Below are 26,800 nucleotides of genomic sequence, written 5' to 3'. Positions count from 1 at the left end.
GTAAGTAGCTGGTACGTGGAGCTGGTCCCTGCAGGCTTTCTCGAGGGATGTGGGTGCAGAGGTCCCAGGGGTGACATGTGCCACACAGGGACCCTGCGTTGCAGGTCTGGCTGAGCCATCAGCCCTGCACTGGGCAGCAAACTGGGGGGGCAGGGGCACAGCGGGTGCCAGAGCTCCCCTCCAGCCTGGCTGCCAGCTGGGACCAACCCTCCTGCCCCGTGCGATGCTCGGTGAGGATGCTGCAGGGAGCTGTGCGTGCAGCACCCAGGCCTGTGCGGGGCTCCCCCCCAGCCGGGGGGTCACGGTGCCCCGGGTACCACTCAGACACCCCACGGGACACCACAGCTGTGTGCACCCCCCTTTTGGGATCCGCTCCAAGCACTGCCCATCCCTTCCCAGGGACAACTGCAGGGAGGGCAGGGACCAGTGGCCACCAGCCCTTATGTGTCACCCTGCAGCGATGCCCAGCCACTGTGTCCCCCCCAAAAGAGGTGCTGCCACTGCAGGGCAGGCACTGCCGGGATGTTAATGATTTGCACGATGACGTGGGGACTAAAGGCCTTTCCAAGGGTCACTGCCGGGAAGGCACCCTCGCCCAGCCCCGCTGCCAGCAACATGGTGTCTCTGACCGACTTCCAGCGTAAGTGGGTGGGCAGGGGGTGGCCGTGTCCCGGCAGCGATGCCCCTCCCTGTGGGACCAGGGCACACTGTGGGGGTGCTCCGCAGCACTGAGCCAGGAAGCTGCGGGCTGGGGGGGCTGGGGTGATGGCAAGCCCCACGCTGGGGCAGGGGCGGGACACGGTGGGAGCCCTGCCAGGACACGGGGGGCAGGCAGGGCTGGGTGTGGGGACCAGCACTGGGGTCCTGCAGAGCCCCCCATCTGCCCAGGTCTGCAGCAGGAACAGCAAGCAGGGGAGAACATCTCCAGCCTCACCCACCGGCTCCCTGCACCAACACCCTTCGTGCCACTATTCAGAAAAATGTTGGAAATGGTCTTCCCATTTATTTTTTTCTTTATGGTTTATCCCGTATCCAGAAGCCCAGATGGGTTTCTAGGGTACTGACAGACTCCCCAAGGCTTGGGCAGATTGAAAGGCTGTTTCTAAGCTTTGGAGAGAAATCCAAAGCACATTTCTGGGAGGGAATGAGCCAGAAAGTTGCTGAGGAGCACAACTCCAGCTCGAGGTGGGACCTGAGCCATGTGCCCAAGCCTCCGTCTCAGCTCTCCCGTTCTCCACAGGGATCGGTGTGGGACTGGTTGGCTTCGGCCTCTTCTTTGTCCTTTTTGGGATGCTCTTGTACTTCGACTCAGTGCTCCTGGCCTTTGGGAACGTGAGTACAGTGGGGCTGTGACTCCCGCAGCAGGCACTGACGCCCAGGATGGAGCAAAGGGTCCACCTGGGCAGGGCTCCTCTGACCTGCTCCCCTGCATCCTCCCAGATCCTCTTCCTCTCTGGCTTGGTCTTCATCATCGGCTTCAGGAGGACCTTCACCTTCTTCTTCCAGCGGCCAAAGCTGAAGGGCACCAGCTTCTTCCTCGGGGGGGTCCTCATCGTCCTGCTGCGGTGGCCTCTCCTGGGCATGCTGCTGGAGGCTTATGGCTTCATCACCCTCTTCAGGTCCATCCCACAGCACCCGGCCATCCCGGCACTGCATGGGTATCCCGGCCTGAGGAGCTGGGGCTGGGGATCTTTGTGTCCTGCAGCCCTGGGCAGAGCCCCCGTTGCTCCCAATAGCAAAATTCTGGCACGGATATTAACAGAAACTTTTGTTTTGACACAGGAGTTTTTTCCCAGTGGCTTTTGGGTTTTTGGGCTCGCTGGTAAACATCCCTGTGCTGAGCAAGGTAAGCAGGGTGCTGGGCACAGTTCGCAGGGGCTGGTGTGACCCTTAGGGTTTGCAATCCTTGGGTGATATCCATCCCAATTGCCATGGTTGGGACCAGACAGGGAAAGCCATCGCAGCCTCCCCGCACCCCCCAGGGATGCAGTGAAGGATTTTCATGCTGATCAGGATTTGTCCCTCTTGCAGCTCCTGCAGAAGGTGGGAGACAGCGGCTCCGTGGTGTGACCTGTGAGATAGGCTGGATCGCTGGAGATGGGATGGCACAAGCGAGCACTGGGTCCAGCTCTCCCACGGTGGGCTGCTGCCTCTCAGCCCTGGGACCCTCAGTGCTGGTCGGAGCCACCCCTGCTCTGGGGACGGTGCCTCACCGCCCTGTGGGGCTCCCACAGGAGCTCCTGAGCAAGGCTCCGGGGACCAAGCACTGTGCCAGGCAGGCTTCTGGACGTATTAGCATTATTTTATTCTTTCTGTCTTCCCCTGTGGAAAGATTTAATTAAAATTGTGTCTGAGACTGAGCTCAGACTGTGCTCCTTTCCTGTGGCTCAAGGCTTGCTCCAGCTCTGGCATCTCCTAATGTCACCAAGAGCATCATGGCCACGGCTGGAGGTGGCCCAGGGACCTTCCCATGGCCACAGCTGGAGGTGGCACAAGGACCTTCCCATCGCCACAGCTGGAGGTGGCACAAGGACCTTCCCATGGCCATGACTGGAGGTGGCACAAGGACCTTCCCATCGCCGCAGCTGGAGGTGGCACAAGGACCTTCCCATGGCCATGACTGGAGGTGGCACAAGGACCTTCCCATTGCCACGGCTGGAGGTGGCCCAGGGACCTTCCCATGGCCATGACTGGAGGTGGCCCAGGGACCTTCCCATGGCCATGACTGGAGGTGGCATGGGGACCTTCTGGTGGCCGTGGCTCCCGGCTGCCCTTGCCATGAGCTCCAGCTGGCTCGGTTGGCCCTGGCTTACAGGCAGGGGCAGTGGCATTGCCTTCCCATGTGTCCCGCAGGGATGTGGGCTGCGGAGGGCAGAGCCCAGGGAGCCACGGGAGAGGGCAGAGAAGGTTAGGAAAACACCCATTAGACCACATTAACATTTCATGACCTGATCAGAGGAGAGTAAATTATCCTGTTCAAATTCAGCGACCATGAAAAAGCAAATGACATCTGGGGTTATTAATTAATTGAGAGATGCTGGGGTGGGAGGGGGGACCTGGAGCAAATCCACGGAGTTACAGTGCTGACATCTCTGAGCACTATGGGCCAGGACTTGCATTTCCCATAGACCCGTTTCCTGTGGGATGAGGTCGGGACGGAGCAGAGCTGGACCCGATGGCTGCTGCCTGGCTGGCCGGAGCTGGTGGGAGCCACAGCGGCGGTGGTGGACACTGGGACAGCTCTGCCGGGGTTTGAGCCAGGGCAACATCTCCAGCACCTGATGCCCACCCCAATGCCAGCGTGGGTGCTGGGGGAGCTGGCTGCTACCCATCACCTGGATGTCTGCACCACTCTGGAGATCCCATGGCTTACACCGCAGGGGGGGTCCAGCCCTATCCACTGGCATTCAAAGCACCTTTTCATCTGCTGTGCATCCTTGCAGCCCCAGCACACCTCCTGGGAGGGCAATGGGAAGCTGCTGCTTTCCAGCCTGTTCCTGCAGGGACAGAAAGGGGCTGTTCTGGGTGGCTGCTGGGGTCCCATCACATGGCATCACCTACCATGTCCCCTCTGTGTCCTCTCTGCAGCTGATTTGACCTCAAGAACCGTTCAGGCCCAGGTACATCAGGTGCTTTTAAACACTGCTCGAGGCAGGACCTGTGCTGCTGGATGCTCTGGGGGACGAGCATCTCCCGGTGTGAGAGGCTGGCTGCTTGCAGGGAGACCTTCATGGCCGGCAGGAATCTGAGGACAGCACAAAGCTCTCCTAGCTTAATGTCAGATGATTCTAAAGAAGCTATTTTTTTCGGGCTGCAGAAACTCCTCTCCCTAGGAGCACAGCCGGCACTGCCAGAGAACTGGTTGGATAACTCAGCGGGTCTGTGCGATCAGAGACACGAGCTGAATGGATGTGAGCCAGGTTTCTATGAGCACTTGGGAAGCCGGGTGCAAGCAAAAAGTTTAATTAAACCAAGGCAATCACATCAAAGCTGGTCCCTGTGCAGATACTCTTCTTAACTTGCAAGAATTAATTAATGAGTTTGAGTTAAACCTGTTCCCTCTTGATGGAAGCGCAGCCTGATTGAGCTGGTGGCTGTGCCTGTTGGCGCTTAGCAGGCACCGCACCGGTGCCCAGGTTTGCGGTGGGTTTGCACCAGGTGAAAGCAGAGCTGGGAACTGCTCTGGCTGCTCAGGTGATGTGCAGTAACTCATCTGAGCACCCAAACCCCAGCCCAGCAGCCAGGCTGAGCCCTGGGTTACAGACGATGAGCTCCCCAGCAGGGATAAATCAGGGCAGCCCCTTCCCCAAGTTGGGGATGGTTGCTTTTGGATCCCTGAGGGGGTCTGGCTCAGGGGAAGAGGCTCCCTTGCTGCTGGTTTTGAGGGGGTGCCTTTACTTTGGGTGCAGATTGCAGCAGAAGGCTCTGGGGAAGGGGTAAGAAGAGCCAGCAGCTTCCCGGCATCAGCTTGGCTGTGGGCAGGAGGAAGGTAGATGGGGGTCCAGCCCTGCTGGTATCAGGGCCAGCTTTGATGATAAAGCAGAGGGGTCTGGAGCAGAGCTGGGCAGCTACTTGTGGAGGAGGGATGGGAGAGGGAGGATGAGCTTGGACATCGTGGGAGTGAGGGCTGCAGCCTCTCTGATGCCTATCTGTGATTCCTGTCTTTGCTTTACCCTAGCTGAACCTCATACCTGGGCTGCACAGCAACTTTTCCTGGCCATGTTTTGTCTTTGGGACTTCACCAGAAGAAAGAGGAATGGTACCAGAGATGTTCTGTGCAAGATAAGGTGATTCCCATGCTTTAACGCCCCATCTCTCTGGCAGCAAGCATGGATGAGCAGGGTGTGCACTCTGGGTGCTGTAAGGTGCTGTCACTTCACCCTGCTGGGAAAATCAAGTCAGGATGGAGCACCATCCCTGGGTGGCTGTGAATGATGCTTCCCATCAGGCTCCAAAATGAGCTAGGGAAAGGCTGTGAGCTGCCTCTGGGATGGAGCAGGCAGCAGCAAGCCAGAGCTCCTCTCCCCAGCTTGCATTGCTGAAGCTTATTGCAGGGGAATATTTTCCCTTTTGTTCAGTAAATTGCTATTTCAATGTGCCCTGCCAGAGCAGTTTTGGTTTCAAGCAAACACTTTGGGTGAAGCCCTGGCTCTGCTGACGTCAATGGCTGAATTCCCCCAGTGCTGGTGCCATCCAGAGCCTCCTCCAAGTCCTTCCCAAAAGTTGCTTTTACGCTCGACCTCTTCAGTCATCCAAAACAAGGATCCTCACAAGCCTCATGTGTTTTTACTAGCAACAAAGTCAAGGATGAGAAAAGTGTGTAAAATGCGTGGGAAGGACAGAAATGTGCTTACCTTCTCGTACTGCTTTAAAAGTTCCCTCAAGAAATAAGGCTCTTCAGTGAAACTGGCTAAGATTCCATTTAGAGAGGGAAGTACTTAATATTTCAAATTTTATTTTAAGAAAAGCACTTGTTCAGCCTAACGCTAGAGGAATGCATTTATCTTTCAGGAAAGCATTTGTTTCTTTCTGGAAAGCATTTTCCTTGATTTTTCCCCTCTTAGCTTAATTGTTCAACTCCTTGAAAGCAGGCAAGGAAATAACTTAAGAGCGTTCCCCTGCTATTTCCAGATGAGCAGCTCTTTATGGGATGTGTAATTGTAGGAAACCCCAGCCCTCTGCAGCAAACTGCAGCAGGTTTCCCACAGCAGTGCAGGAACTGAGCGGGGAGATTGCACCCATGTTACCTTCAGTCATCGCAAATTCAGGTTAAGTGATGCTTTGGTTAGAGCTGCCTGATGCTTTGAGGCTGCGTGGGGAGCCTTGAGCATCTTCCCTGCAAGGCTGGGTCTCCTGGAGGGCTGGAGATGAAATCAGTGTGGTCCCAGGGCTGGCTGATGTCCCTGTGGCCATCCTTCCCGGAGCCTGGTCCTCGGTAGGGCTCCTTCCCCATCACCTGGTTCCTATGACCCTGTGCACAAAACCACCCCTTGCAGGTGATTTAAAGCCCTGTGTCAGGTCTTTACGTTGCTGCTCCTGTGCACCAGCTGCTCATCCCTGCTCGCTGCTGACGGAGGTAACTGGAAAATGCCTTGCAGGTGGGCAAGGTGGTGCAGGTGGGCAAGGTGGGCAAGGTGGGGGAAGGTGCTGAGGGGCATCCTGGAGCCCTGGTGCTGCCAGCGAGCAGGTCAGCCTCAGGGCTAGCACTGGCCACTGCAAGGCAACAGCCCTCAGTTCTCTGAGGGGCTTGGGTAAGTTGGTTTTGTCTGTTTATGCCTTGGTTTCCCTTCCAAGGGGTTTGTGGTGCCATTCCCTTGGCATGGGGTTGTCATCCTCGAGGATGTGGGATGTGCTGTCATCCTCCAGGACCGGAACAGGCTGGTGCTGCCTTTCCCCTGGGACTCCCCGTCCTCTGCCCTTCCCAGCTGCATCCCGCTCCAGCTGCCCCATGGGAGTGGGGTCCATCTGTCCCTCCTAGGCGAAAGCCATGCCCAGAGCATCTGATGCTCCTCAGAGCTCCTGCAGATGTGCCTCCCCTTGGCCCTGGGTTGAAGGGCAGCTGGAAGCACTGGAGTCCCATGGTCCTGCATCCTGAGACCACTTTCCCCCTCTTTCTTTTGGACTCGCACTACAGCCCCGGGCTCTCCTTTGGGGAACAGTGCTTGGCAAAGCAGGCAGAGCCCATGCGATGCCCCGGGATGGGGATTTACGTCTGGTGGCTCCTCGCCAGGCTCTCTCTCGCATCACTGTGGCTCCTGACCTCTGCACCTCGCTGCAACCTGCGCCGGGGCACGAGGCTCCCCCGAGTGACGCAGCGCTGGAGCCCAGCGTGGGAAAAGACGTCAGGGCGCGGGGGAGCGGGGCTGCGACCTGTGGGGCACAGCCTGGGTGCCCGCAGAGGTCAGCCTTCCCCTGGCCCCAAGGACTGCGGCTAAATTCCCACAGGGGAAGGAGGCACTAAAGCCCTGGGTCTGGGGGCAAAGCTGTCTGCAGCCTGTGGGGTGTCCCCCTTCGTGGCCCCTGGGTAAGGGTGACAGCAGTGCCCTAAACAAATCCCGTCTGCAACGGGAGCATGCTGGCGTGATTACGTAGCTGGGGGTTTTGAGGCGGGGGCAAGTGTGTTGTCAGGTTTCTTCCAAGAACATTTTTATTGCTTTTGCAACCATTTCCCACCAAGGTTCCCTGAGGTCAGGCTCTGGGCTGGGAGCCACAGGGCCTGATCCAGCACCCACCACCCTGGGCTGGGCACTGCTTGAGGAAGCACAGCCGTGTGTGAGCTGGGGGCCAGCGATGCACCTTGTAGCAAGGAGTCCCCACGCTGAGGGTTTTGAACAGCATCTCCCTTCCAAAACACAGGGCAGGGCTGGGCACAGCGGCTCGGGTACCCAGAGCCACGCTGAGCTCCTCTTGTCCTGTGCAAGGTAAGGAATGGAGTGTTCTTCCCTACCGTGGTGTGCCTGGCCAGGCTGGGGAAACTTGTACCTTGATCCAGTATAGTATGCAACAACTGCAATGAGTTTAGCTGTTCTCTGCTCCAGGCTCTGCGTTAAGGCTTTGCTCCCTCACTGCCTTAGCAGAGCTGGGGGGTTGTTTCCCCCTTGCTGCGCTCAGAGCAGCCCCCACAAGGGCAGTGGGGTCTGGTGGGTTTGCAGTTGGCGTCTGCGTGGCCGAGGGGGTTGTGGCTGAGCGCCCTTTGCTGTTCCCAATCCCAGGCCTTTGGGGAAGGGCAAATCTGGTTCCTCTGCAGCATGGAGCCTGGGGACATCTCCTTGGCCAGACTGCCATCTAGACCTGAGCCACCACCACCTGCATCAGCATCACCCACCAGCTCTCCTGATTGACACCACCAGGCATTTGGCCCGTGGCCTGCACACAGTTAGCGATAGCCAGGCGCTGACACGTAGCAATGCTATTAACCGCAAGGAGCGTGGGCTCACGGCTCCCAGCTATTCACAGCTCCCCTTGCCAGCCGTGCCTGTCAGCCATGCCCACCTGCTGCTGGGCACGGGGCTCTTTCAGCCATGCCACCCTCCGGCAGGGACTGTCACAGCCAGCATCCAGCCACCTGCCCTTGGTGCTGCCCATGGGATCCTCAGCCCTCCCCCGGCCAGTGGGGAGGAGAAACCCACAAGGATGCAGAAACACAGGCTATAAAAGCATCCTCCCCTTTGGGATGCAACTAAGCAGCTGGCAAAGGAGGCGGCTGCCCTGGGAGAACGCGATGCCGGCAGGACACAGCAGGAGGGTGCAGCAGTATCTGGTGGTCTTGACCATGACCTGGGGTGCCAGCTTCTTCCCCTCGCCAGCCCAGGCTTTGCAGAGGTAGCAGGCGTGCGTGTTGCGGGTGGCCCGTGGTGTGCTGGGTCTCACCGTCTCCCCTTGTTCCTGGGTGCTTGGGCTGGTGCTGAGGGCTGAAGGGCTCTCCTCCTGCTGCAGCCATGCTGGGAGATCCCTTTCCTCCTCCTTGTCTTCCCTGCACTAGCACACCTGCTCTTCCTTGCTCCTCTCCCTCTCTCCCCTTGAGCACCGCATGGCTCAGCAGCATCCTGGTCTCCAAATAACCAAGGAGGCCAAGATGAGCGTTTCATTTGTAAAGCAAACGAGCCAAGCGTGGGGCTGGGCTCAGCCCGGGGGTGGCTGCCCGCTGTGGGTAGATGCCTCCTGCAGCAGCCACCCCCCGTGGGGTCCCCGCCCTGAGTGGGCTGTGATGCATCCCCCCATCCCCGGGGCCGGTGTGGGGCTGGCAGCCCCACGGCGTGGGGAGCTGCTGCCATCTAGAGCCACCTGGCTGGATTTCCCAGGGCAGGAATGCTGGGCGGGGGATGGGGGAGGGGGGTGTGTGTCTTCTGCGGGTGCTCCCTGGCCCCCCAGCCCTGCCCTCGCCCCCCGGCAGGATCGCGCTGCGGGGGATGCCCTCCATCCGCCAGACGCTGCAGGAGATGGGCATGAAGGTGTCCGACGTCTTCCCCGAGCTGAGGCAGAGCAGGCGCAGCGGGGTGGTCGCCCCCCGAAACGGGACAGCCCCCACCCTCCTCACTAACTACCTGGATGTGAGTGTCTCCCTGCGTGGGGGGCTTGTCACCCCAACACAGCCCCGCACCCCCCGAGTCCCACCCGCTGCACCCCACGGTGCGTTCGCTGCCACGTCTGTGGGACCCCCCTGCCCTGCCTGAGCTGTGCCCCCCGGGATGCTCCCCATGCCGTCCTTCTTCCAGACCCAGTATTTTGGCGAGATCAGCATCGGTACCCCCGCGCAGACCTTCAAGGTGGTCTTTGACACGGGCTCGGCCAACCTGTGGGTGCCATCCTACAAGTGCTCCCCCCTTTACAGTGCCTGCGGTGAGTACGGGGGCATGGCCCGCCACGGGGTTGGGGCTGACGCCCCCCAACCTCAGCTCCAGCTTCAGCTCAGTGACCGTAGACGAGTCCCTCCGTCTCAAGGGCTGCTCAGAGCGGGCTGGCATGGCTGTCTTTGCATGAGGGGGGGGTGGTCTGCCACTGTCAGGTCCCCTGGCACTGGGGCAAGGTGGGTTCATCACCCCACGGAGGCTGGGGGAGTAGAGACCCTCAGCCGGTCCTGCTCCTGCTGCCTCACTCGCGTTCTTTGATGCACCTTCTCCTTCTCCCCAGTTTCCCACAGCCGCTACGACTCCTCCAAGTCTCGGACGTACGTAGCCAACGGCACGGGCTTCGCCATCCGCTACGGGACGGGGAGCGTCAAAGGCTTCCTCAGCCAGGACATCGTCATGGTACGTGCGTGTCCTGAATTTGCAGACCTGGAGCTGCTGGCTCAGCAAGGAGATGTCCGCGTGTGGCTCTGCTCACCCATATGAGCACCCCTGGTTACCCCAAGAGTGGGGGGGGGCTCTTTGGGGGATTTAGCCCCCCAGCTCCCTGCATGGATGCTTGTGCCCTTCCCCAGGTGTCAGACATCCCCATCATCCAGGTCTTTGCCGAGGCGACAGCGCTGCCTGCCTTCCCCTTCATCTTTGCCAGGTTTGATGGGGTGCTGGGGATGGGCTACCCCAGCCAGGCCATCGACGGCATCACCCCTGTCTTCGACCGGATCCTCTCCCAGCAGATCCTCAAGGAGGACGTCTTCTCTGTCTACTACAGCCGGTGGGTCTTATGGGGAGCAGGTGCCAGGGCTGGGGAGGTGTTTGCGGGGCAAGGCATGGGCATTGCAGCCACGGCAGTGCTGGGTTTGCACCTCGGGATTGGGAAAGAGCCATGGCTGAGGCTGCGGGACCTGGTGGGGGTGGGGGGCAGGAGCACGTTGAGGATGCCTGGAGGAGCTGGGGTGAAATGAGGCGGCACAAGAGGCAGAGCCAGGTGGATGCTTATCTGGAGCTGCTGGGCAGGGAGTGCCGAGGCCGGGAACGGCTGCTCCCTGCTCGTTTGTCACTGTCGGATTGCACAAAGTCACCAGCTCTGCTAGTGGGGCTGGAGCAATCGCAGCCGGGAGTGGATTTAGCGCTTCACCTACAGGCAAAATAATAATAAATCAAAAAATCACCAAAAATCTATTGAAAAACCTGCACAAACAGCCAAACTTTTCATTTCCTACCCCAAACTGTTGTGCCCCAGCATCTGTCCTCCCTGCAGCACCAATACCCGCAGGAACAGTGGGTAGATGGGCCCCATCCTGGCAGAGCAGGAATGCTGCCCCCCAGCCCCAGCAGTCCCCAGTGGCCCCACTGGCAAGTGCAGTGACAAACAGACCCACAAACTCATGCTTCAAGCAGGCATGGTACCTCTTCACCTCAGCTGAGGGTGGATACATCAATAACGAACAAAACCTAACGACGCTGGCTGCAACTGCAGCCTCATCTGGGTGCCGCTTGGGTGCCCTTGGCACCCCAGGGATACAGCTGCTCTCGGCCCCCAGGCTTACGGAGCATCTCTTTCTTTGCAGAGCTTCGAAGTAAGAAGACACAAAGCACGAGCGCTCTCAGGACAGCACCCACTAACAGCCACCCGTGCACCCCAGGGCGGGTCAGCAGCCCCTGCTCCCACTGCCAGGCACTGGTCCATGGGAGCTCACGCACCGCAGCAGCCCTGTGCCGGGCTCTGCCCACATGCCTGCCCCACACAGGAGCCAGCACCCACCTGCTCAGATGCCTCTGCATGTGGCACCCCCTCTCCTGCGGGCTCTTGCACCCCTCTGAACTAACTCGGGGTTTCTTCTGCTCCAACTCGCTCTCCTCCGCTGCTAACCGGGTCAGCAGAGCCTCACGGCTGGGGCTGGTCCCTTCTCACTGGTTTTTTCAGGGACAGGAGCCGAGGGGGAATCACTCCGCTGTGTTTTGCACCCTAGGAACATGCCTCTCAAACCTGGGGGGGAAATAATCTTCGGGGGCAGCGACCCAGCCTACTACACCGGGGACTTCCACTACCTGAACGTCAGCAAGAGCGGCTACTGGCAGATCAGCATGAAGGGGTGAGGGCAGGGAGCAGCACCGGGCCACATCCTGCAAAGACCCCTGGGTGGGTGAGGGTGGGCCTGGGAAAAGCTTGCCGGGTGGTGGGGAAGGTGGTCCATGGGGATTTCACTCGGTGTTGCTGGTGAATGCTTTCCCCTCTGGAGGGGAGCAGGTTCCTCCAGAATTGCATCTCCAGGCTCAGCCAGGAGGGAGCTGGGGAATGCGGAGGGGGTGGCACCGTGGGCTGATTCAGCTTGGAAGCTGCAGTGGAAGAGTTTAACCCCCTTTAGTCCTGCAGAAGGAGTGTGAGGCACTGAAACAATTCCGCTTTGTTTCATTTAAAAAAAAACCAAAACAAAACAAACCCACACATGACAAAGCTTAGCCTTTACATTTGAGAAGCTTGAAGGGAGGATTCCCGGTGCTCCTGGAGAGTCCGGAGGCACTGGGAGCAGCACATGCTCTGCCCAGCCAGTGATCCCTGCACAAAGATGTGGCACCCATGGCCCTGGGAGCCAAGCTGTGGTCACCATGGGACACTCAGGGTCACCCCCCTCCCCTCCGGCTCCAGGGTGTCCGTAGGGGCTGAAATCCTGTTCTGCAAGGAAGGCTGTTCAGTGGCCATCGACACAGGAGCATCCTACATCACCGGCCCAGCCGGCCCCATCTCCGTGCTGATGAAAGCCATCGGGGCAGCAGAAATGGCCGAAGGAGAGGTGAGTAAAGCCCCCCCTCTGCCCTGCTCCACGTGCCCACCACCTGCCGCCTCAGCTGTCTGTACCCCAGCCCACCCCCGTCCCAGCAAATGAACTCAGCGCTGTTTCCTCCTCCTGCAGTATGTGGTGGACTGTAACCAAGTCCCTCAGCTGCCCAACATCTCCTTCCACCTGGGCGGGAAGGCCTACATGCTCAGTGGCTCAGCCTACATCCTTCGGGTAAGCTGCATCCCTCCATGCGGGGCGGGAGGGCAGCTCCCCCCAGGCTGGGTGCATCTGATGGGGAGAGCAGTGCATCTCGGGGTGCAGGTCTCCTGCAGCACCCTGCGCCCTCCTGGCTCCCCTAAAGCAGCTGAGATGAGCCCCAGAATGATGCTTCTTGGTTTTCCCCACACCCTTCTGTTTGGCAGAGGTGTCTGGATGAGCCAGACCAAGCTGTCGCTGCTTCCTTGGGTGGTTTGGGGGAGATTTGGGGTGAGCAGCAAAGAGCAGAGAAAGGGAGGGATCCTCCTTCCTGGAGGAAGGAACGTCGAGGCCAAGCGGAGGGTGCTGAGCTGGGGATCCCAGCCCTTCCTCAGGCAGGCTGCAGTAGGGATCTGCCTCCTGGCATCTCCCTCACTGTGTGGCTCTCCTCCTCTTTGCAGCAATCCCAGTACGGGGAGGATATCTGCGTGGTGGCTTTCTCAGGGCTGGACATCCCACCCCCGGCTGGTCCCCTCTGGATCCTGGGCGCCAGCTTCATCGGGCACTATTACACCAAATTCGACCGGCGCAACAACCGCATCGGCTTTGCCACAGCCCGCTGATGGCTGAGGGGGGAGCTGGGGAGAGGGATGAGGGAGCCAGCCTGGAGGCAAAGATACCACCAAGAAGAAATGGTTTGAAGTGCAAACGAAAGCCGAATTTCCTTACAGCTCAGCCACCTCCTCTCTTTACCGAAGCAACTGCAAAACCTCACCTTCTCCCACTCCAAAACCCCCGCTCTGCTTCCCGAGAGTCTCTGCTGCTGGGGAGAACTGAGCCTTCAACGCGCCTTCTGGAAGAGCGTGTTCAGTTTGGAAATCAAAGCGGGATCCTATGTCCGGAGGGAGCTGCACCTCCAGCGACTTTCAGGGTGATGTGCACTAGTACAACTGGCATGCAGCGAGCTGCTGCTGGCGTGGAGGTGCTCGCAGGTTGCAGACAGACGGAGGAGGGATGATCTGTTACGCTTCGTGCTATTCTTTAAATGGGAGAAAAATAATCTGGCTGTGTTTGAAGATAGTTGTAGCTGGTGTTAACTCTACCCCTCTTCATGATTTTAATATTAAACAGTCTTAGAGCAACGGGACCCTGTCTAAATGCTTGTTCTTGCAGAGGGGAGAGATCAGACACTTTTATTAAGAGAACTGGATGACGAGTGTCCCTCTTCTAGGATCCACCACTGCATTTATACCCTTCCCTGTTTCATAAGAGCGAAACACCCTCCCAGCTAGTGCCACAGCATCTACATGCAGGCAAATCAGGGTCTTTTCAAACAGCAAACAAGCTCTTTCTGCAGGAGATGAGCTGCTGTGTGAGCTCCCCATGCCTCGACCTGCCTTCCCATGGGGGGGGTCAGGACCACTGGTGGCACCTGTGGGGACAGGGAGAGGGTGAATGTCTGCTCTGCTGCTCTTCGGGGAGGGGAAGGTGCCTGCGGGTCTGATTAAGGCTGGCTGACTTTGTCCCACCAGGAAGGCAGCTCTTGCTGCCCCAGTGCCTGGATCTGTTTTCATTGCCACGCTGGCTCCAGCTAACAACTAGAGGCTTGTCTCTGTCCTGGCCATGTGCAGAGATGCTCAGCAGGAGCATGCCGGAGCTGTGAGCCCCGTGCCAGCTGGCCCAGCAGGAGAGGCAGACCAGTGCTCCCAGCCGGAGGCTGACATTTCCAGTTCTGCAGGAGAGCTGTGGTACTTCAAGTTACAGCAGTAAATCCAGGCGCTCCGCGATGCCAAGCAGTTTGCCACGCACCCTCATCCCTAGCTCCACTAGCTCAGGTGCTGTGACTGCTTGTGGTCCACGGCCGAGCCCTGGGAAACGTGCCTGTAAAGCAGAGCACACTTGGGCTTCTGGAGCAGAGCCTGGAGCAAGCCACCATCTGAGCGTCATCGCTCGCAGAAGCTTCTCATCCTCATTTCTGCAACCAGTGATGACTTCGGATGAATTCCCAGTGCTGCCTGGAAGCGCAAGCTGACACGAGCTGCCTCTCAGGCTGCAGGGATGGTTGGGAGAGGGATGCTCCTGCCAGCACCGAAACAGTGGCTGCTGGGTGACCTTTCCAGCCAGGTAGGCAGCAGCCCCCACTCTGCTGGCCAGCCCTCCCCCTCCCAGCACGGCACCTTGTCCTTGCCCTGCCCCACGGAGTGGCAGCGTGGCCTTACAGCGCAGAGGATGTGGCTAAAGGGGTGTTTGTCCCTCCCAGGGGGGTCTCCGCAACCACAAAAAACCTCAACGTTGGGGTGCACAACCCCGGGTCTCCAGGGACAGGAAATTCAAGGCACCCAACGAGGTTACTTGTTTCTTTCCATCGCCTTCTGATCCATCACCTCCAACACGGGGGCAAGGGGAGCAGCGGCAACGGCTCTGGGGGGCCCGGGGGGTGGCGGGAAGGGGCCCCAGCGGTCAGTGTATCTTGCTTTCATCCAGCGTTTCCTGAGCACACCCGGGCGCTCCAGGCAGCTGCTCATCAGCACAGGAAACCCGAGGGGCTGGGAAGCAGGGGCAGCGCGGGCAGGGAGGGCAGAGCTGCCCGGAGACCCCTTGGCGAGGGGGGATCTGCACAGCTCAGCACTGGAGCTACAGCCCAGCCTCTCCACGACCTTCTGGCCATACAGGGATGCTGGCAAGCTTCTCCCCTTCCTTCCCCCTGCAGGGAAACCCTCCGCTCAGAAATAACGAAGCCTCCTCTGTCCTATTCTACACCACCATTTGGTGTGGAGATAGAGCCCACACTTCTCTCTGGTCTGGAGAAGGCTCCATGTCAGCTTGCAAAAGCACCGGGTGACCTAAGCCCCCACGCTGGCTTCTGCCTACACGGTCAGGCTGGCCTAAAATAGGATGTTTTTCCAGTTCTGTTCCCCTTCAGCACATTGGGAGGGAAAAATGCCTGGGCTGCTTGCAGTGCTGCTCCTGGGCCCCTTAAGCCAGTTTATTAACACCTCTAATCGCCTGCGCCCCGGCAATTTCCTCGTGGCTGCTGCGCCGTCTGGCTGCGAGGCACGGCCAGCGTGCAACCACCCCGTATTAACACTTGTGATCGTTACGGGCAAGCAATTAGGCCACGCTCAGCCCAGCAAAGCGGCGGGAGTAATTATGACCATCCTATTAAAACTGACTATATTTAGAAACGCGGGGAACTGGCTGGATATTATTTAATAATTTTTTTTGTCCCCTTCCCTAAATGATTTTCCCCAAGTCTCCATGGTCCATTTAGCTGGTTTCGGCCGCAGCCGGCTGTAAACTTTGGAGGGGGCGTTCTCCGCTCCGAGTCATGTGCAGTTGTTATTTCCTTTGATAATTAAGCCAGGTCGGAGCGGTGTCAGCGGGCTGCGGGGGGCTGTGCCGACGGGCGAGTCGTGCTTTATCTTTAACATCCAAACCTCTCCCCAGCCCACCTATAAATCCCATATGGGGGTCAGCGCTGGGTGGGTGATGCGGTAATAGGGCTGGTGAGGCCAGAGGGGGGGAGCATCCCTCCTGGAGCCCAGGATGCTGCCAGCACATCCTGGGGTGCAGCTCATGTGTGGCATCCCCGTCCTTTTTAACCCAGATCCCAAAGGGATGGGGGGGGGGGCTATGCAGAGCCCCCCTGGATGGCTGGGGGGCTCTGGGTGGCGGGTACTGGCAGCAGGTGCAGCAGGTTGGGGGATCCTGTGCAGGTCCCAGCGTGGGTCCTGGTGTGGGGCTGGTGTGGGTGCCAGTGCAGGTCCCAGTGCAGGGCTGGTGTCGGTGCCAGTGCAAGGCCAGTGTTAGTCCCAGTGTGGGGCTGGTGTGGGTGTCAGTGTGGGTCCCAGTGCAGGTGCCGGTGCTGGTACAGGGGCTGGTGCCAGGGTTGCCGTGGGTGCGGGTGCCGTTATGGGTCCCGGTGTGGAGCCAGTGTGGGTGCAGGTGCAGGTCCCAGTGTGAGGCTGGTGTCAGTGCCAGTGCAAGTCTGGTGTCAGTCCCAGTGTAGGGCTGGTGTGGGTGCCAGTGTGGGTCCCAGTGCAGGTGCCTGTGTGGGTGCTGGTGCAGAGATGGTGTAGGGGCTGGTGCAGGGCTGATGCAGGTCCCAGTGCAGGGTTGGTGTGGGTGTGGGTGCCGTTATGGGTCCCGGTGTGGAGCCAGTGTAGGTGCTGGTGCAGGTCCCAGTGTGGGGCTGGTTTCGGTCCTGGTGTGGGTCCCAGTGCAGGTGTGGGTCCTGGTCCCAGGATGGGTCCTGGTGCTGATGCGGATCCCGGTGTGGATGCGGTCCCGGTGCGGGTGCGGATCTCGGGTACGGATGCGGGTCCCGGTACGGATGCGGGTCCGGGTGCGGATGCGGGTCCCGGTATGGATGCGGATCCGGGTGTGGATGCGGATCCTGGTGCTGGTGCGGATCCCGGTACGGATGCGGATCCGGGTGTGGATGAGGATCCTGGTGCTGGTGCTGGTGCGGGTCCCGGTACGGATGCGGATCCGGGTGTGGATCCCGGTGAGGGTGCGTGTCCCGGTGCGGATGCGGATCCCGGTGCCGGTGCAGGTGCGGATCCCGGTGTGCGTCCCGGTGCAGATGCCGATCCCGGTGCGGGTGCGAATCCTGGTGAGGGTGCGGGTCCGGGTGCCGGTGCGGGTCCGGGTGCGGATCCCGGTGCCGGTGCGGGTGCGGGTCCCGCTGACCTCACAATGCGGGCGGGCTGCCGGGGAGGCGGGCGGCGGGGGGCGGGCCGGTGACTCATGGCTTCCCAGCGGCGGGCGGCTCCTCCCCGCGGCCGCCGGCCCCGCGGCAGCCCCCGGCACATGGGCCGCGGCTCCGGCAGCGCGGAGCTGGGCATGGCCGCGCCGCCCGGCCGCTGCCCCGACTGCCCGGGGCCGGAGCGGGGCGGCGGGGGGGCCCCCGCCGTGCCCCACCTCGGCATTGCGGTGGACGAGGGCGACGTGCTGCCCGGGGCGCTGCGGCTCATGCGGGAGCTGAGACCCGGCTGGGAGCCGGCCAGGGTGAAGACCAAGGTACGCCCTGCCGGGATGGGGGGGAGCCTGCGGGGACCCCCCCTCCCCCCGCCGCAGCCCCGCGCATCCCCCGCAGGGATGGTCCGAGGGAGCTGCAGAGCCCGTTGGGGGGTCTAGGGTCCGCCCGCGCGGGGCTGTGGGGCTCCCCCCGGGGTGCTATAGGGCGCGCCCTGGGGCACCTATAGCGCTCGCTCTGGGGGGGGTGTAAGGTCCACGTGGGGGTGGTTGTACGACCCACCATGGGGGCTATAGGACCTGCCAAGGAGGGTGCAACGTCCTGTGTGTGTCCCCCCCCAGTTCTCCCCTCCACTCTCGGAGCGTAACCGGCACCGATGTGCAAAGGTGTGACACAGACACCACCCCCCACCACCCCCCCGCAGGCTTTGGGGACCCCTCGGGCAGCCACTGAGCGGTGGCTGCGAATGCAAGGGTGTCCCCAGGGTCCCTCGAGGCTGCCGAGGTGGGTGCAGGCTGGGGGGCTGCTGGGGTGGCAGCCTGCACTGCTGGGCCCCCCACCCCGAGCCCCTCCTGCAGGTGCTGCACCCCTGCCTGCACCCGGTGCTGTCGGGCCCCTGCTTGCAGGAGTAGCTGCTCCTGGGAGCAGGTCTCGCTTGGGTTACTTGTTGGTTTGCACCTTTGCCAGGTCGCATGGGCTGCGTGCAGGTTCAGCCGGGAGCGGGGATTCAGCGCTGGGCTCCTTGCACGGGACAGGGCTTTGCCGTCCGGAGCTTGGCAGGGCTTTGCTGCAGCGGCTGGAAGAGCGGGGCTGGCAGCTGCCTGACGTGGGGGTCCCCTTTCCTCTCCTCACCTCCACCCAGGGGTGTCAGGTCTGCGGTGGAAACACAAGGCTGGTGGTACCTGTGCCCTCACCGGGCTCCGGGCACGGGAAGGTAGCGGAGCTGGATGCGCTTAAACATGTACACGTGTGTATGCATGTCCTCCGAAGGCACACGCTTCCAGTGTGCCTGGAGCGTCATTAAAAATGTATTAATAGCCAAGTGTAATTAAATACAAGAAGCTGCAGGAAAATACATATGAAAGGGCAGATGGCAATGGGCAGGAAGCTGGGAGCTGGAGTTCCTCAGAGCACATAGTTCAGGGGCAGGAAATCTCCCGGGCTCCGAGCAGCACCGAGCACAGACTCAGTGGCAATGGTTGTTTGAGAATGACCCCAGCTCTTTGGTATCCAGGCTTTCTCCAGGCACATCGGAGGGGGTCAGTGTTCAACAGCAGCTTGTGTGTGCGTGCGTGTGGTTTTAATTTAAAAAAAAAAAAAAAAAAAAAAAAAAGGCGAAAAAAACCCCCTTCAGCAGTTAGGGGGGGGATTGGAATCTCCAGTTGTGTTTCCCTTCACTGCTATGGCAAGAGCTGTTCGGGAGGAGACCGGAGCGGTGCACTGGTGCTCAGCTGGTTCCTATTAGCGTTCCTGTTCACTTTCCTCCACGCACTGGAGCGGTGCCCGGCTCACACCACCTCGTTGCACGGTGTCAGTGCACAGCTGCTTGCAGGGGCTGTACCAGGCTGCGCTGGTGACACAGGAAAATCTCCTGGTGCTTGGGGCAGGGTGTGGAAGATGGGAAGAAGGCTCTGGGTGCTCGGCCTCCCCTGCCTGCCCTCTTCTTACTGGGGTCTTCAAGCCCCTGAGCTCTGGGTTGTGCCAGCTTTCACCGGGCTCCCACTCCTCATCCTTTAAGCTCTGTCCCTGGGTAGAAGCATCTCCATACGGAGAAGGCACGGGCGGTATCGGTGAGTCAGCCAGCCACGCTGTCAGGGAAGCACTCACTCCTCCATCCCTCATCTGGCAATAAGAAGAGCAGCAGCAATATGGAGCCAAACCCCTGCTAGGACCCCGGTGGGGCTGGATTTTTTTTTAGCCCCACTTTGGCAACAAGGTGCCCTGCTGCAGTCTGGCCCGGGGCTGTTGGCCACCTCTCGGGATGGGGAGCAGTGCTGGGGGTGCCTGTACGCGGAGGCGGCCAATGTGCAATGCTTTGGGAATGCCGAGGGGTCTTCCAGGGTGTCCGATGGAGCTGCTTTGCTTCGGCACCTTTGCACAGGGCTTGGGTCTCACATTTCATTGCTGCAGGGCTCCTGGTGTGGAGTCAACGCTCGCTTTTCCCCACTCCCTGCTGTCATACAGCTGCAGTAGGGAAGGATCTAGGCTGGTAGCAGCGCTACAGCCCTGCTGATAGCTGGCTGTGCTTTAGATCCACAAGGAATAGCACCGGGCATCTCCCAAGCAGCCATGCTCACTCCTCGGGAGCTGGAGGAGCTGCTGCCGCCTCCAAACCAGTGTGCATGTCTGCAGGTTGCTGACGAACCACGTGTGAGCCTCCAAAGTTAGCAGCCTGGAATTCAGGGGGGATAAGGCTCAGTAATCCCGTTAAACCCACTGAAAAGGGCTGATCGGGCTTGTTGGGCAGGAAAACAAAGCAGCGCAAGGACTTCGCAGGTGAGGCAGTCTGAGCATCTCGATGTGGAGCTGGTCACCTGCGGCTGATGTGTGCATGGCTGATGGAGCGCACTGGCCCCAGGGTGCACTGTCTTCTACATGGATGGGCCACGTCACCTTCAGCTTGCTGAATTTCTGGCCTCTGGGGCCTGGCAGGACAAGGAGAGGAGAGAGCCAAACGTGGCACAGTGGTGGAAACACAGATTATCTGCCCTGGGAAAAGCAGCTCAGCTCCTTGAGAAGGTTCAGTCCGCCCCAGCTGCAGCTGAGGGGCAGCAGCCCACCAGCGACGTGATGGCTGGCTCGCCGCTTGCCGTGCTCACCCCAAATCCAACACCAGCCAGCTGTGTAACGAGGGCTGTTAGCACCGTCTAACTTTGGGTGTCTCATTCCAGTGCTTTGAGTTTCCCTCGGGAGGCTGCATGGGGAGCCCTATATATAGGCACCCTATATAGGAGTGTGAGTTGCTGAGTGGGATGTCTAAAATTATCTGTCCCACCCCCAAGCACCGCTGCTGCCATAGCACGTGCCCTCGCCTCCCTCCTGCTCCACCAGCATCACACTTGCTCCAGCTCCCTGAACCCAAAGGGGATGAAGAAAACACTTTCGGGGGAGCAGCGGCACCCCGGCATGCTCGGCCTCGGCACCAGGCAGGTACCACATGGGGCTGAGCATCCTGCCGGTGCAGGGGGGGCGATGGGGCAGTGGTTTCCCCTGGGGCAATGGCTGGAGGCAACTGAAATTGCTGCGGGATGGGAAGAGGAGCCTGACGCAGGCGGCAGCGGTGGCAGCAGCCCCTGCATGTGCGTGGGCAGGCGGCCAAGCCGGGGTGACGGGAGAACAAAACTCTCTTTCCATCTGTGAGGAGCCGTCAGAGCAATGACATGAGACGTCCCCAGCAGAGACATCCCTGCCTATCAGCGACCCAGCCCTGTGGGGAGGGTCAGAAGGAGGAGATGGGGTGGTGGTGTTTGCTCCACGTTGTTTGCTGGTGGGTTTGGTGTTTTGGTTTGGTTTTTTTTTTTTTCATTTTGTGCCAAAAGATTTATGCTGATTACTTGGGAGTGATTCCCAGGGCCGCTCAGGTGCCAAACGTGCTGGCAGCACATCTGGCCTGAGCTATTCCTGAACTCCCAAGTGGGAAATGGCAGGATTTCCACCCAAACCACCAACCTGGTGCAGCTGAAGCCTCATGCCTGTGGCCCCATGCAGAGCCCCAGTTTGCACCTGAGCCTCAAGGCCTTGCAAACTCGTGTCACCTGCCAGGGGAGCTTTTCTGGCTGCTGTGGGCACTGCTGCTTTGTGCTTCCTTTTGCCCGTTGCCGCCTTTGCCACCTTGCTGTGTCCCGGGGGTCTGCTGTGGGGAAGGGGGTTTTCCCCCACTCCCGGCTGGCGTGGCAGGGATGTACAGGCATCGGCTCTGCTGCCCTTCTCCCCCTCCAGCTCTTCACCGATGGCATCACCAACAAGCTGGTGGCCTGCTACACGGACGAGGGCATGGCAGACGCGGTGCTGGTCCGTGTCTACGGCAGGAAGACGGAGCTGTTCGTGGACCGGGAGACAGAGCTGAGGAACTTCCAGGTGCTGCGTGCCCATGGCTGCGCCCCCGACCTCTACTGCGCCTTCCAGAATGGGCTCTGCTACCAGTTCCTGCCGGGCATCGCGCTGGGACCCGACCACGTGCGGGACCCTCACATCTTCAGGTGGGCAGGACTCCCACATCCTCGGGGGTGTGGGTTGTGGCGGGGGGGGGGGCGGCACGGTGCTTCTCCAGGCATGAGGGGGTTGCCCCATGTTCCTGGCTGTCCCCCTCATTGCCTGTGCTCCAGATGGGTGCTCGAGCATCGCTGATGTGCACAAATCTGGGTGGTGCTGGGTGATACATGGGCCAAACTGCAGCTGGGTTTATCACCATGGGGTTTTTTAAAGCATCCTTTTTTGGTGGAGAGAGATTTCACGGGAACCACGGCTTTTGTCTGAACTTGCCTGGAAAGGCGAATGCTGCTTTTGACGCAGACAGGGTCTTGAAGCGCTTCAGAGGCTTGCAGCTGAGGTGGAGGGGGGTCCAGCTGTGCTGACCCTGCGTTTTTTAAACATGACTTTTGGGGTCCCCCCAGTCAAGACGTCTCAAGGCTGGCTTTGAGGAGCGCTCCTCTCGAGAGCTCTGCTACACGGCCACCTCTCACCCCCATATCTGTGCTCCCTTCCAGGCTGGTGGCCCAGGAGATGGCCCGGGTACATGCCATCCATGCCAACGGGAGCCTCCCCAAGCCCATCCTCTGGCAGAAGCTGCACAAATACCTCACCCTCGTGAAGACGGATCTCAGCCCAAAGGTATCCAACCCCAGGTAAAGGCAGAGGGATCCCAAAGAGCCAGGCTCTGGCATGGGCATCCGCTGCCCACCCATCTCTAAGTCTTCCCCATACAGGACCGGGGGAAGAGCCCCGGTTCCCAGGTAAAGCCTCTGTGGGACTCTGGGATCGGTGAGCAGGGCTGGGGATGCTGTTGGGGCTGGATCTGGCCACGTAGCTGCTTCTGGATCACGATCCCTCTGTGAGCAAACTCGTGGCCAAGCCATCAAGAGCAGGTGGGATGGAGGCATCTCCGTGCACCTCCCGGTCCCCTTCCCCCTGCCAGTGTGGGGGTGACTTTTGCTGTGCTAGAGCAGAGACAGCTCTGGCTTGTGTCTGTACAGCACCCAGGCAGGATCCGGCCCGAGCCAGAGACTCCCACCTGCTGTAATAATTTGCCTCCTCCTCCCTGCAAACCTAGCCTGCATTTTAAACCCTTCCTAGAAGAAGTTGAAGCTCAAGACCTTCATACGGAGGGGATCTGAGCAGCAAGGTTGAGCTGACATTGGAGGGGATGCTAGAAACCCAGTATAGATTGAAACAGCCAGTTCCCACTTCAAACCAGTTCATCCCACCTCTGGGAGCCTGGGGTTTGTGCCAGGGTGTCTGGGAAGGATGCGGGCAGCCCCAAGAGGTGGTGGAGGTGAAAGAACCTGAAGGCAAGCAAATAATTAACCTGTTCCCTGAGCAGCAGTGGCGGGACGCAGGGCTTTTCTCAGACTTTACCCAAGCCTGCACCTTTGGTGCAGCCCAGTAGGTAATGATTAACTGGCTCTCTTCTTGGAACTGAAACTTCTGAGGTTACTGAGAAGGGTGCATGCCCTGGCAGAGTCCAAAAAAATTCCCGTTGCCTGGGGTTTAGCTGGGCGCTTTGGGAGTGAGCACTGGGGGCTCGGTGGCTGGTTGGGTGATTTTAGGGGCTGGATGCGGGTGTTAGTGGGGAGAAGGGAAGGGCTGAGGCTGCACCATGGCATCGTCCAGGCTCCCTGGGTACCACGCAGCATGTCAGAGGATGTCTGAGCCAAACCTGGCCTCCCCACCAAAAACGGCCCCATTAGCCCCGCTTTGCATCACTGATGAGTTCATTTATAAAATGCACAGAGGGAAGCAGGGGGCAACGCCACCCCTCTGCCCCCGAGGGAGGTTCCCCATGAGCAGAAGTGATTCCACCCCATCCCCTTCCCCAGCCTCCAGCAGGACGTGCCCAGCCTGGAGATGCTTGAACATGAGCTGGCCTGGATGAAGGAAATTCTCTCCCAGCTGGGGTCCCCCGTCGTGCTTTGCCACAACGACCTGCTCTGCAAGAACATCATCTACGACGGGACACAAGGTGTGTGGCAGCAGCTTTGCACACCCAGTGGAGGGGTCTGTCCCTCGCCCACCTCCCCGGGGGCAGGCAGCTCCATCTCCAGCCCCTGCCGTTGCCTCCACAGAGCACGTTCGCTTCATAGACTACGAGTACACTGGCTACAACTACCAGGCTTTCGACATTGGAAACCACTTTAATGAGTTTGCAGGTGAGTCGGGCTCCTCTCCATGGCACTGAAGGTGGCCCCCCACAGCTGCAGCAGTTTCCCCAGGGTCTCCCCATCCCTGGGGATGAAGGAGGCAGTTGCATCCCCAGTCCTATAGTGAGAAATTGGGCAGCTTCTCCTTGGGCTGCCCGGGGTTAGAGTGATGTGCAAGGGAGGGTCTCTGCTGCTGCTGGGATGCTGCTGGGATGCTGCTGGGATGCAATGCCTGCATGAGCCCTGCTCTTAAGCATGCAAGGACTGGATGGGTGCCTCAGACCAGCGGGTTGATCCCCAACTTGTGCAACCCTGGAGCTGCAGGGGTTTTTGCTCACCTGGTCGTGCATGAGAGCCCCCACAGTCACATTGCTTTGCCCTGGAGAAACCCTCTGGCCCCCTGGGCATGGCTGACCCCCGCTCCCCTCGCAGGCGTGAAGGAGGTGGATTACCGCCTCTACCCCAGCAAGGAGACCCAGCTGCAGTGGCTGCGCTCCTACCTGCAGGCCTACAAGCAGCTCACCCAGGGGGACCGAGGAGGCACGGGGGTGTCTGAGGAAGAGCTGGAGGCTCTCTACGTGCAAGTGAACAAGTTTTCTTTGGTGAGTGGTGGAGGTGGGCAGGAGCCAGCCCCTCTCGAGGGCTGCCTGTGGGATGGGGGTTTTCTTTGCTCTTGGGTGAGCTGGGGTTTCATGCTGCAGTTCAGCTGGTGAGGATGGGGGTGCAGGTGCCAGCCTGGGGGCACCTGGGGCACCTGGGGCAGGAGGCCACCCCAAAGAGCTCAGTTGCAGAGGCACTGAGCCCCTAGGCACAGTCAAAGATAGCGCTGGCTGCCTGCCATCCCACCGACACATGCCAAGGGACAGCGTGTCTCTGATCGCTGTGGCCTTGGGCTTCCCTTCAGAGAAGCCAGGCACAGCTGAGCATGAGGAAATCCTCTTTGGTAAATGCCATGGGCAGGTGGAGCCAATTTTCTGGAAACTTAAGGGCAAAATATCAGCTGGTTTCCTGGCTGGAGCTGCCAGGAGGGACATCTCGGCTGCGAATGCAGAGGCTGGTACCCTGAGCATGCTGTGTGGCTGTTCAGTATCCTTCCTGCTGGCATCCCTCACCCGGGCTGGGATCAGAATCCAGAGGGTATAAAAATACACATGTGGGCCAGCCCCAGCTGGCTGCCACTCCATGTCCTGTCGTCACAGCCGCAGGACTCCTGGGACCCGGCCAGGAGAGGCACAAGTGACTCGTCCTGCAGGCAGGGATGCTCCAGCCCGTTTCTGATCCTTGTTTTGTCTGTTGCAGGCATCCCATTTCCTCTGGGGATGCTGGGGCCTGATCCAGGATAAATACTCTACCATAGACTTTAACTTCTTAAGGTGAGTCTGCCGGGGCTGGGGACATTTGCTCCAGTAGCAGTTCAGTGTGAAATGGCTGGAGCAAGAGGATCCCAGTGGTCCCTCCATGCTGAAAGGATCCTCTGCAGCCAGGGGACACAGGACTGGGGGGACGAGCATCTTACGTCTGCCCCCCTCTCCTCTCTTGGCAGATATGCAAAGCTAAGGTTTAAAGAGTACTTCAAGATGAAGCCGGTGGTCACAGCCCTGCAGATCTCTAAATAGCATCTCCAGCCTGTGAGACCCTGAGCTATTTTGTCCTTGCTGCGTCCACAGCCCTCGCATCCCCCTTGCCCCTTCCCCACCCCAGCCGGGGGCGAGGGCAGGTCCTGATGGTGGGAAGGGGAAGGAGAGGAGCTCTGACCCAGCCACCGATTAAAGGAGACCCTGGACATACCTGAGACTGGACCATGAGATGCTAGAGAGGACCACGGCCTCGGAGAGGCCCCTACCTACGCAAGGAAGCCTTACCATCGCCTTAACACCGAGCCCCGGCTTGGCCCCAGTGCCCGGCGGGTCCGTGCTTTGCTGGCACTGCTGCTGCTTGGCTCGGCACCCAGTTTGCTCCCTCTGTGCTGTCCCCAGGGGTGGAAACGGGTTCCCCCCCCAATCTGCTCAGGAGCCCCCAGAGCTGCCCAGTTGTTTTTGCTGCCCCAATGCACACGCTGTGCCCATTGCTGCTCCTGCTGTCCCCTCTTGCCCTGCCTGCTCCATCCCACTTGGGCTGCCACCCCCAACCCAGCACCTTCCTTGGGTCAGTATTGATCCTGGGCTTGGGGCTGTCTCTGAGCTTGGGGCCCTTTTCCATGAGCAGTAGGTGTTGCGGCACTCCGGCTCGGATGGTGCAAAGCAGCACGGGGCAGCAACAGCCATGAGCCACGTGGGCTTGTGACCAGCAGGCGCTGGGTGCCTGCACCCCCTGCGATGGGTTCAGCCCACAGCTGACTCCGCTTTTACCCCCTGACCATGGTCTCCCAAACCTCACAGCATCCTGTGCTGCTCTGCCTTCCCCACCTCCGCCGGGGCCAGGGCGGGTTGGTCCTGCCCCTCATGGACACCATCCCTGTGCTCCTCTCTTTGCGGTGTCCCTCTGTGGGACCCCCCAGACGGAGGCTGAACCAAGCTGACCTGCTCCATGAGCAGCGTCATCCCCTGTCGGCACTCAGCTGCTCCCCCATCACAGGTCCCTGAGGGCAATCCTGGCCTGCTGAGCACTGCCCAGCTCGTGACAGTTGTTGTGCATCAGACGAGGGGTGGAATCAGACCTCTCTGCCCCTGCCTGGGCTGCTGGGTGAGTGGTGCGGGGACAAGGTGGCCGTCCCCTCCATATGGGCACAGGAACCTTCCCCAGCAAGAACTGGAACTGTTGTTGCATCTGGTGTTTCTTTTGGTGCAAAATAAAAGCTGCTGCTAGCTGGAAGTGGGGGGTGGCAGATCTGTGGGGATGGGTGCAGGACCTGTGCCAGAGTGGGGTGACATCCCTGGGAGTGCACCCAGCCCTTCTGCTGCGGGTGGGGTGGGCTGATGATGTCCCCTCATGCTTCTGAGCTCCTTTCAGGTGCTGCAGGGGACCAACAGCCATGCAGCATGGGAGGGTGTTTGCATGCAGCGCTCGCTGGCTCTTCCCCACGCGCAGCAGCTGCTGGGGCTTCTTGTCCTGGAGCGATGCCCTGGGGTTTAAAATAGCCTTCTGCAGAACTGCTCCTGCATCTTCATCGTGGGTGCCCTGGCGGGCTCTGGCAAGAGCAAGCTG

General features: G+C 59.9%; 3 protein-coding genes across 5 annotated transcripts; all 3 read left to right on the top strand.

The window, feature by feature from the left end:
* The first annotated feature begins 530 nt into the window (after window positions 1-530).
* GOLT1A (golgi transport 1A) lies at window positions 531-3,989 on the top strand. 2 transcript variants are annotated; one of them, XM_027782607.2, is made up of 5 exons: window positions 531-640; window positions 1,241-1,332; window positions 1,507-1,619; window positions 1,783-1,846; window positions 2,032-3,989. In XM_027782607.2, exons 1-5 carry the CDS (start codon window positions 541-543, stop codon window positions 2,068-2,070), a joined length of 408 nt encoding a protein of 135 aa, XP_027638408.1. In that variant the 5' UTR covers window positions 531-540; the 3' UTR covers window positions 2,071-3,989. The 2 variants fall into 2 exon arrangements, with proteins under 2 accessions (XP_027638408.1, XP_005234585.2); XM_005234528.3 differs by having other exon boundaries at window positions 1,441-1,619.
* Window positions 3,776-13,455, top strand: REN (renin). The gene is given in 13 exon segments (XM_055819956.1): window positions 3,776-3,911; window positions 4,410-4,561; window positions 4,564-4,651; window positions 8,525-8,639; window positions 8,894-9,050; window positions 9,216-9,339; window positions 9,631-9,749; window positions 9,923-10,119; window positions 10,916-10,924; window positions 11,318-11,440; window positions 11,995-12,139; window positions 12,260-12,358; window positions 12,784-13,455. Coding segments are annotated over 13 exon segments (1,626 nt in total). The 3' UTR covers window positions 12,946-13,455.
* Window positions 13,456-17,105: 3,650 nt separating this feature from the next.
* On the top strand, window positions 17,106-26,467 carry ETNK2 (ethanolamine kinase 2). 2 transcript variants are annotated; one of them, XM_055819775.1, is made up of 8 exons: window positions 17,106-17,344; window positions 21,240-21,499; window positions 22,007-22,144; window positions 23,336-23,478; window positions 23,582-23,665; window positions 24,089-24,258; window positions 24,956-25,029; window positions 25,200-26,467. In XM_055819775.1, the coding sequence occupies exons 1-8, from the start codon at window positions 17,135-17,137 to the stop codon at window positions 25,270-25,272; spliced, it is 1,152 nt and encodes a 383-aa protein (XP_055675750.1). In that variant the 5' UTR covers window positions 17,106-17,134; the 3' UTR covers window positions 25,273-26,467. The 2 variants fall into 2 exon arrangements, with proteins under 2 accessions (XP_055675750.1, XP_027638371.2); XM_027782570.2 differs by lacking the exon at window positions 17,106-17,344 and adding an exon at window positions 18,656-20,787.
* Window positions 26,468-26,800: the final 333 nt, after the last annotated feature.

The sequence above is a fragment of the Falco peregrinus genome, chromosome 16 (genome assembly GCF_023634155.1).
Source record: "Falco peregrinus isolate bFalPer1 chromosome 16, bFalPer1.pri, whole genome shotgun sequence".
Taxonomy (NCBI): domain Eukaryota; kingdom Metazoa; phylum Chordata; class Aves; order Falconiformes; family Falconidae; genus Falco; species Falco peregrinus.
The sequence above is the reverse complement of the archived record's forward strand: the minus strand, read 5'-3'. Positions and strand labels throughout refer to the sequence as shown.

Bases quoted from the DNA above. Each gene is read 5' to 3' on its own strand.
- GOLT1A (XM_005234528.3), top strand. From the start codon at position 541: ATGACGTGGGGACTAAAGGCCTTTCCAAGGGTCACTGCCGGGAAGGCA. The intron at 641-1,240 runs GTAAGTGGGTGG...CGTTCTCCACAG, and splicing joins GTCTCTGACCGACTTCCAGC to GGATCGGTGTGGGACTGGTT. The intron at 1,847-2,031 runs GTAAGCAGGGTG...TCCCTCTTGCAG, and splicing joins ACATCCCTGTGCTGAGCAAG to CTCCTGCAGAAGGTGGGAGA.
- ETNK2 (XM_055819775.1), top strand. From the start codon at position 17,135: ATGGGCCGCGGCTCCGGCAGCGCGGAGCTGGGCATGGCCGCGCCGCCC. The intron at 17,345-21,239 runs GTACGCCCTGCC...CTCCCCCTCCAG, and splicing joins CGGCCAGGGTGAAGACCAAG to CTCTTCACCGATGGCATCAC. The intron at 25,030-25,199 runs GTGAGTCTGCCG...CTCTCTTGGCAG, and splicing joins ATAGACTTTAACTTCTTAAG to ATATGCAAAGCTAAGGTTTA.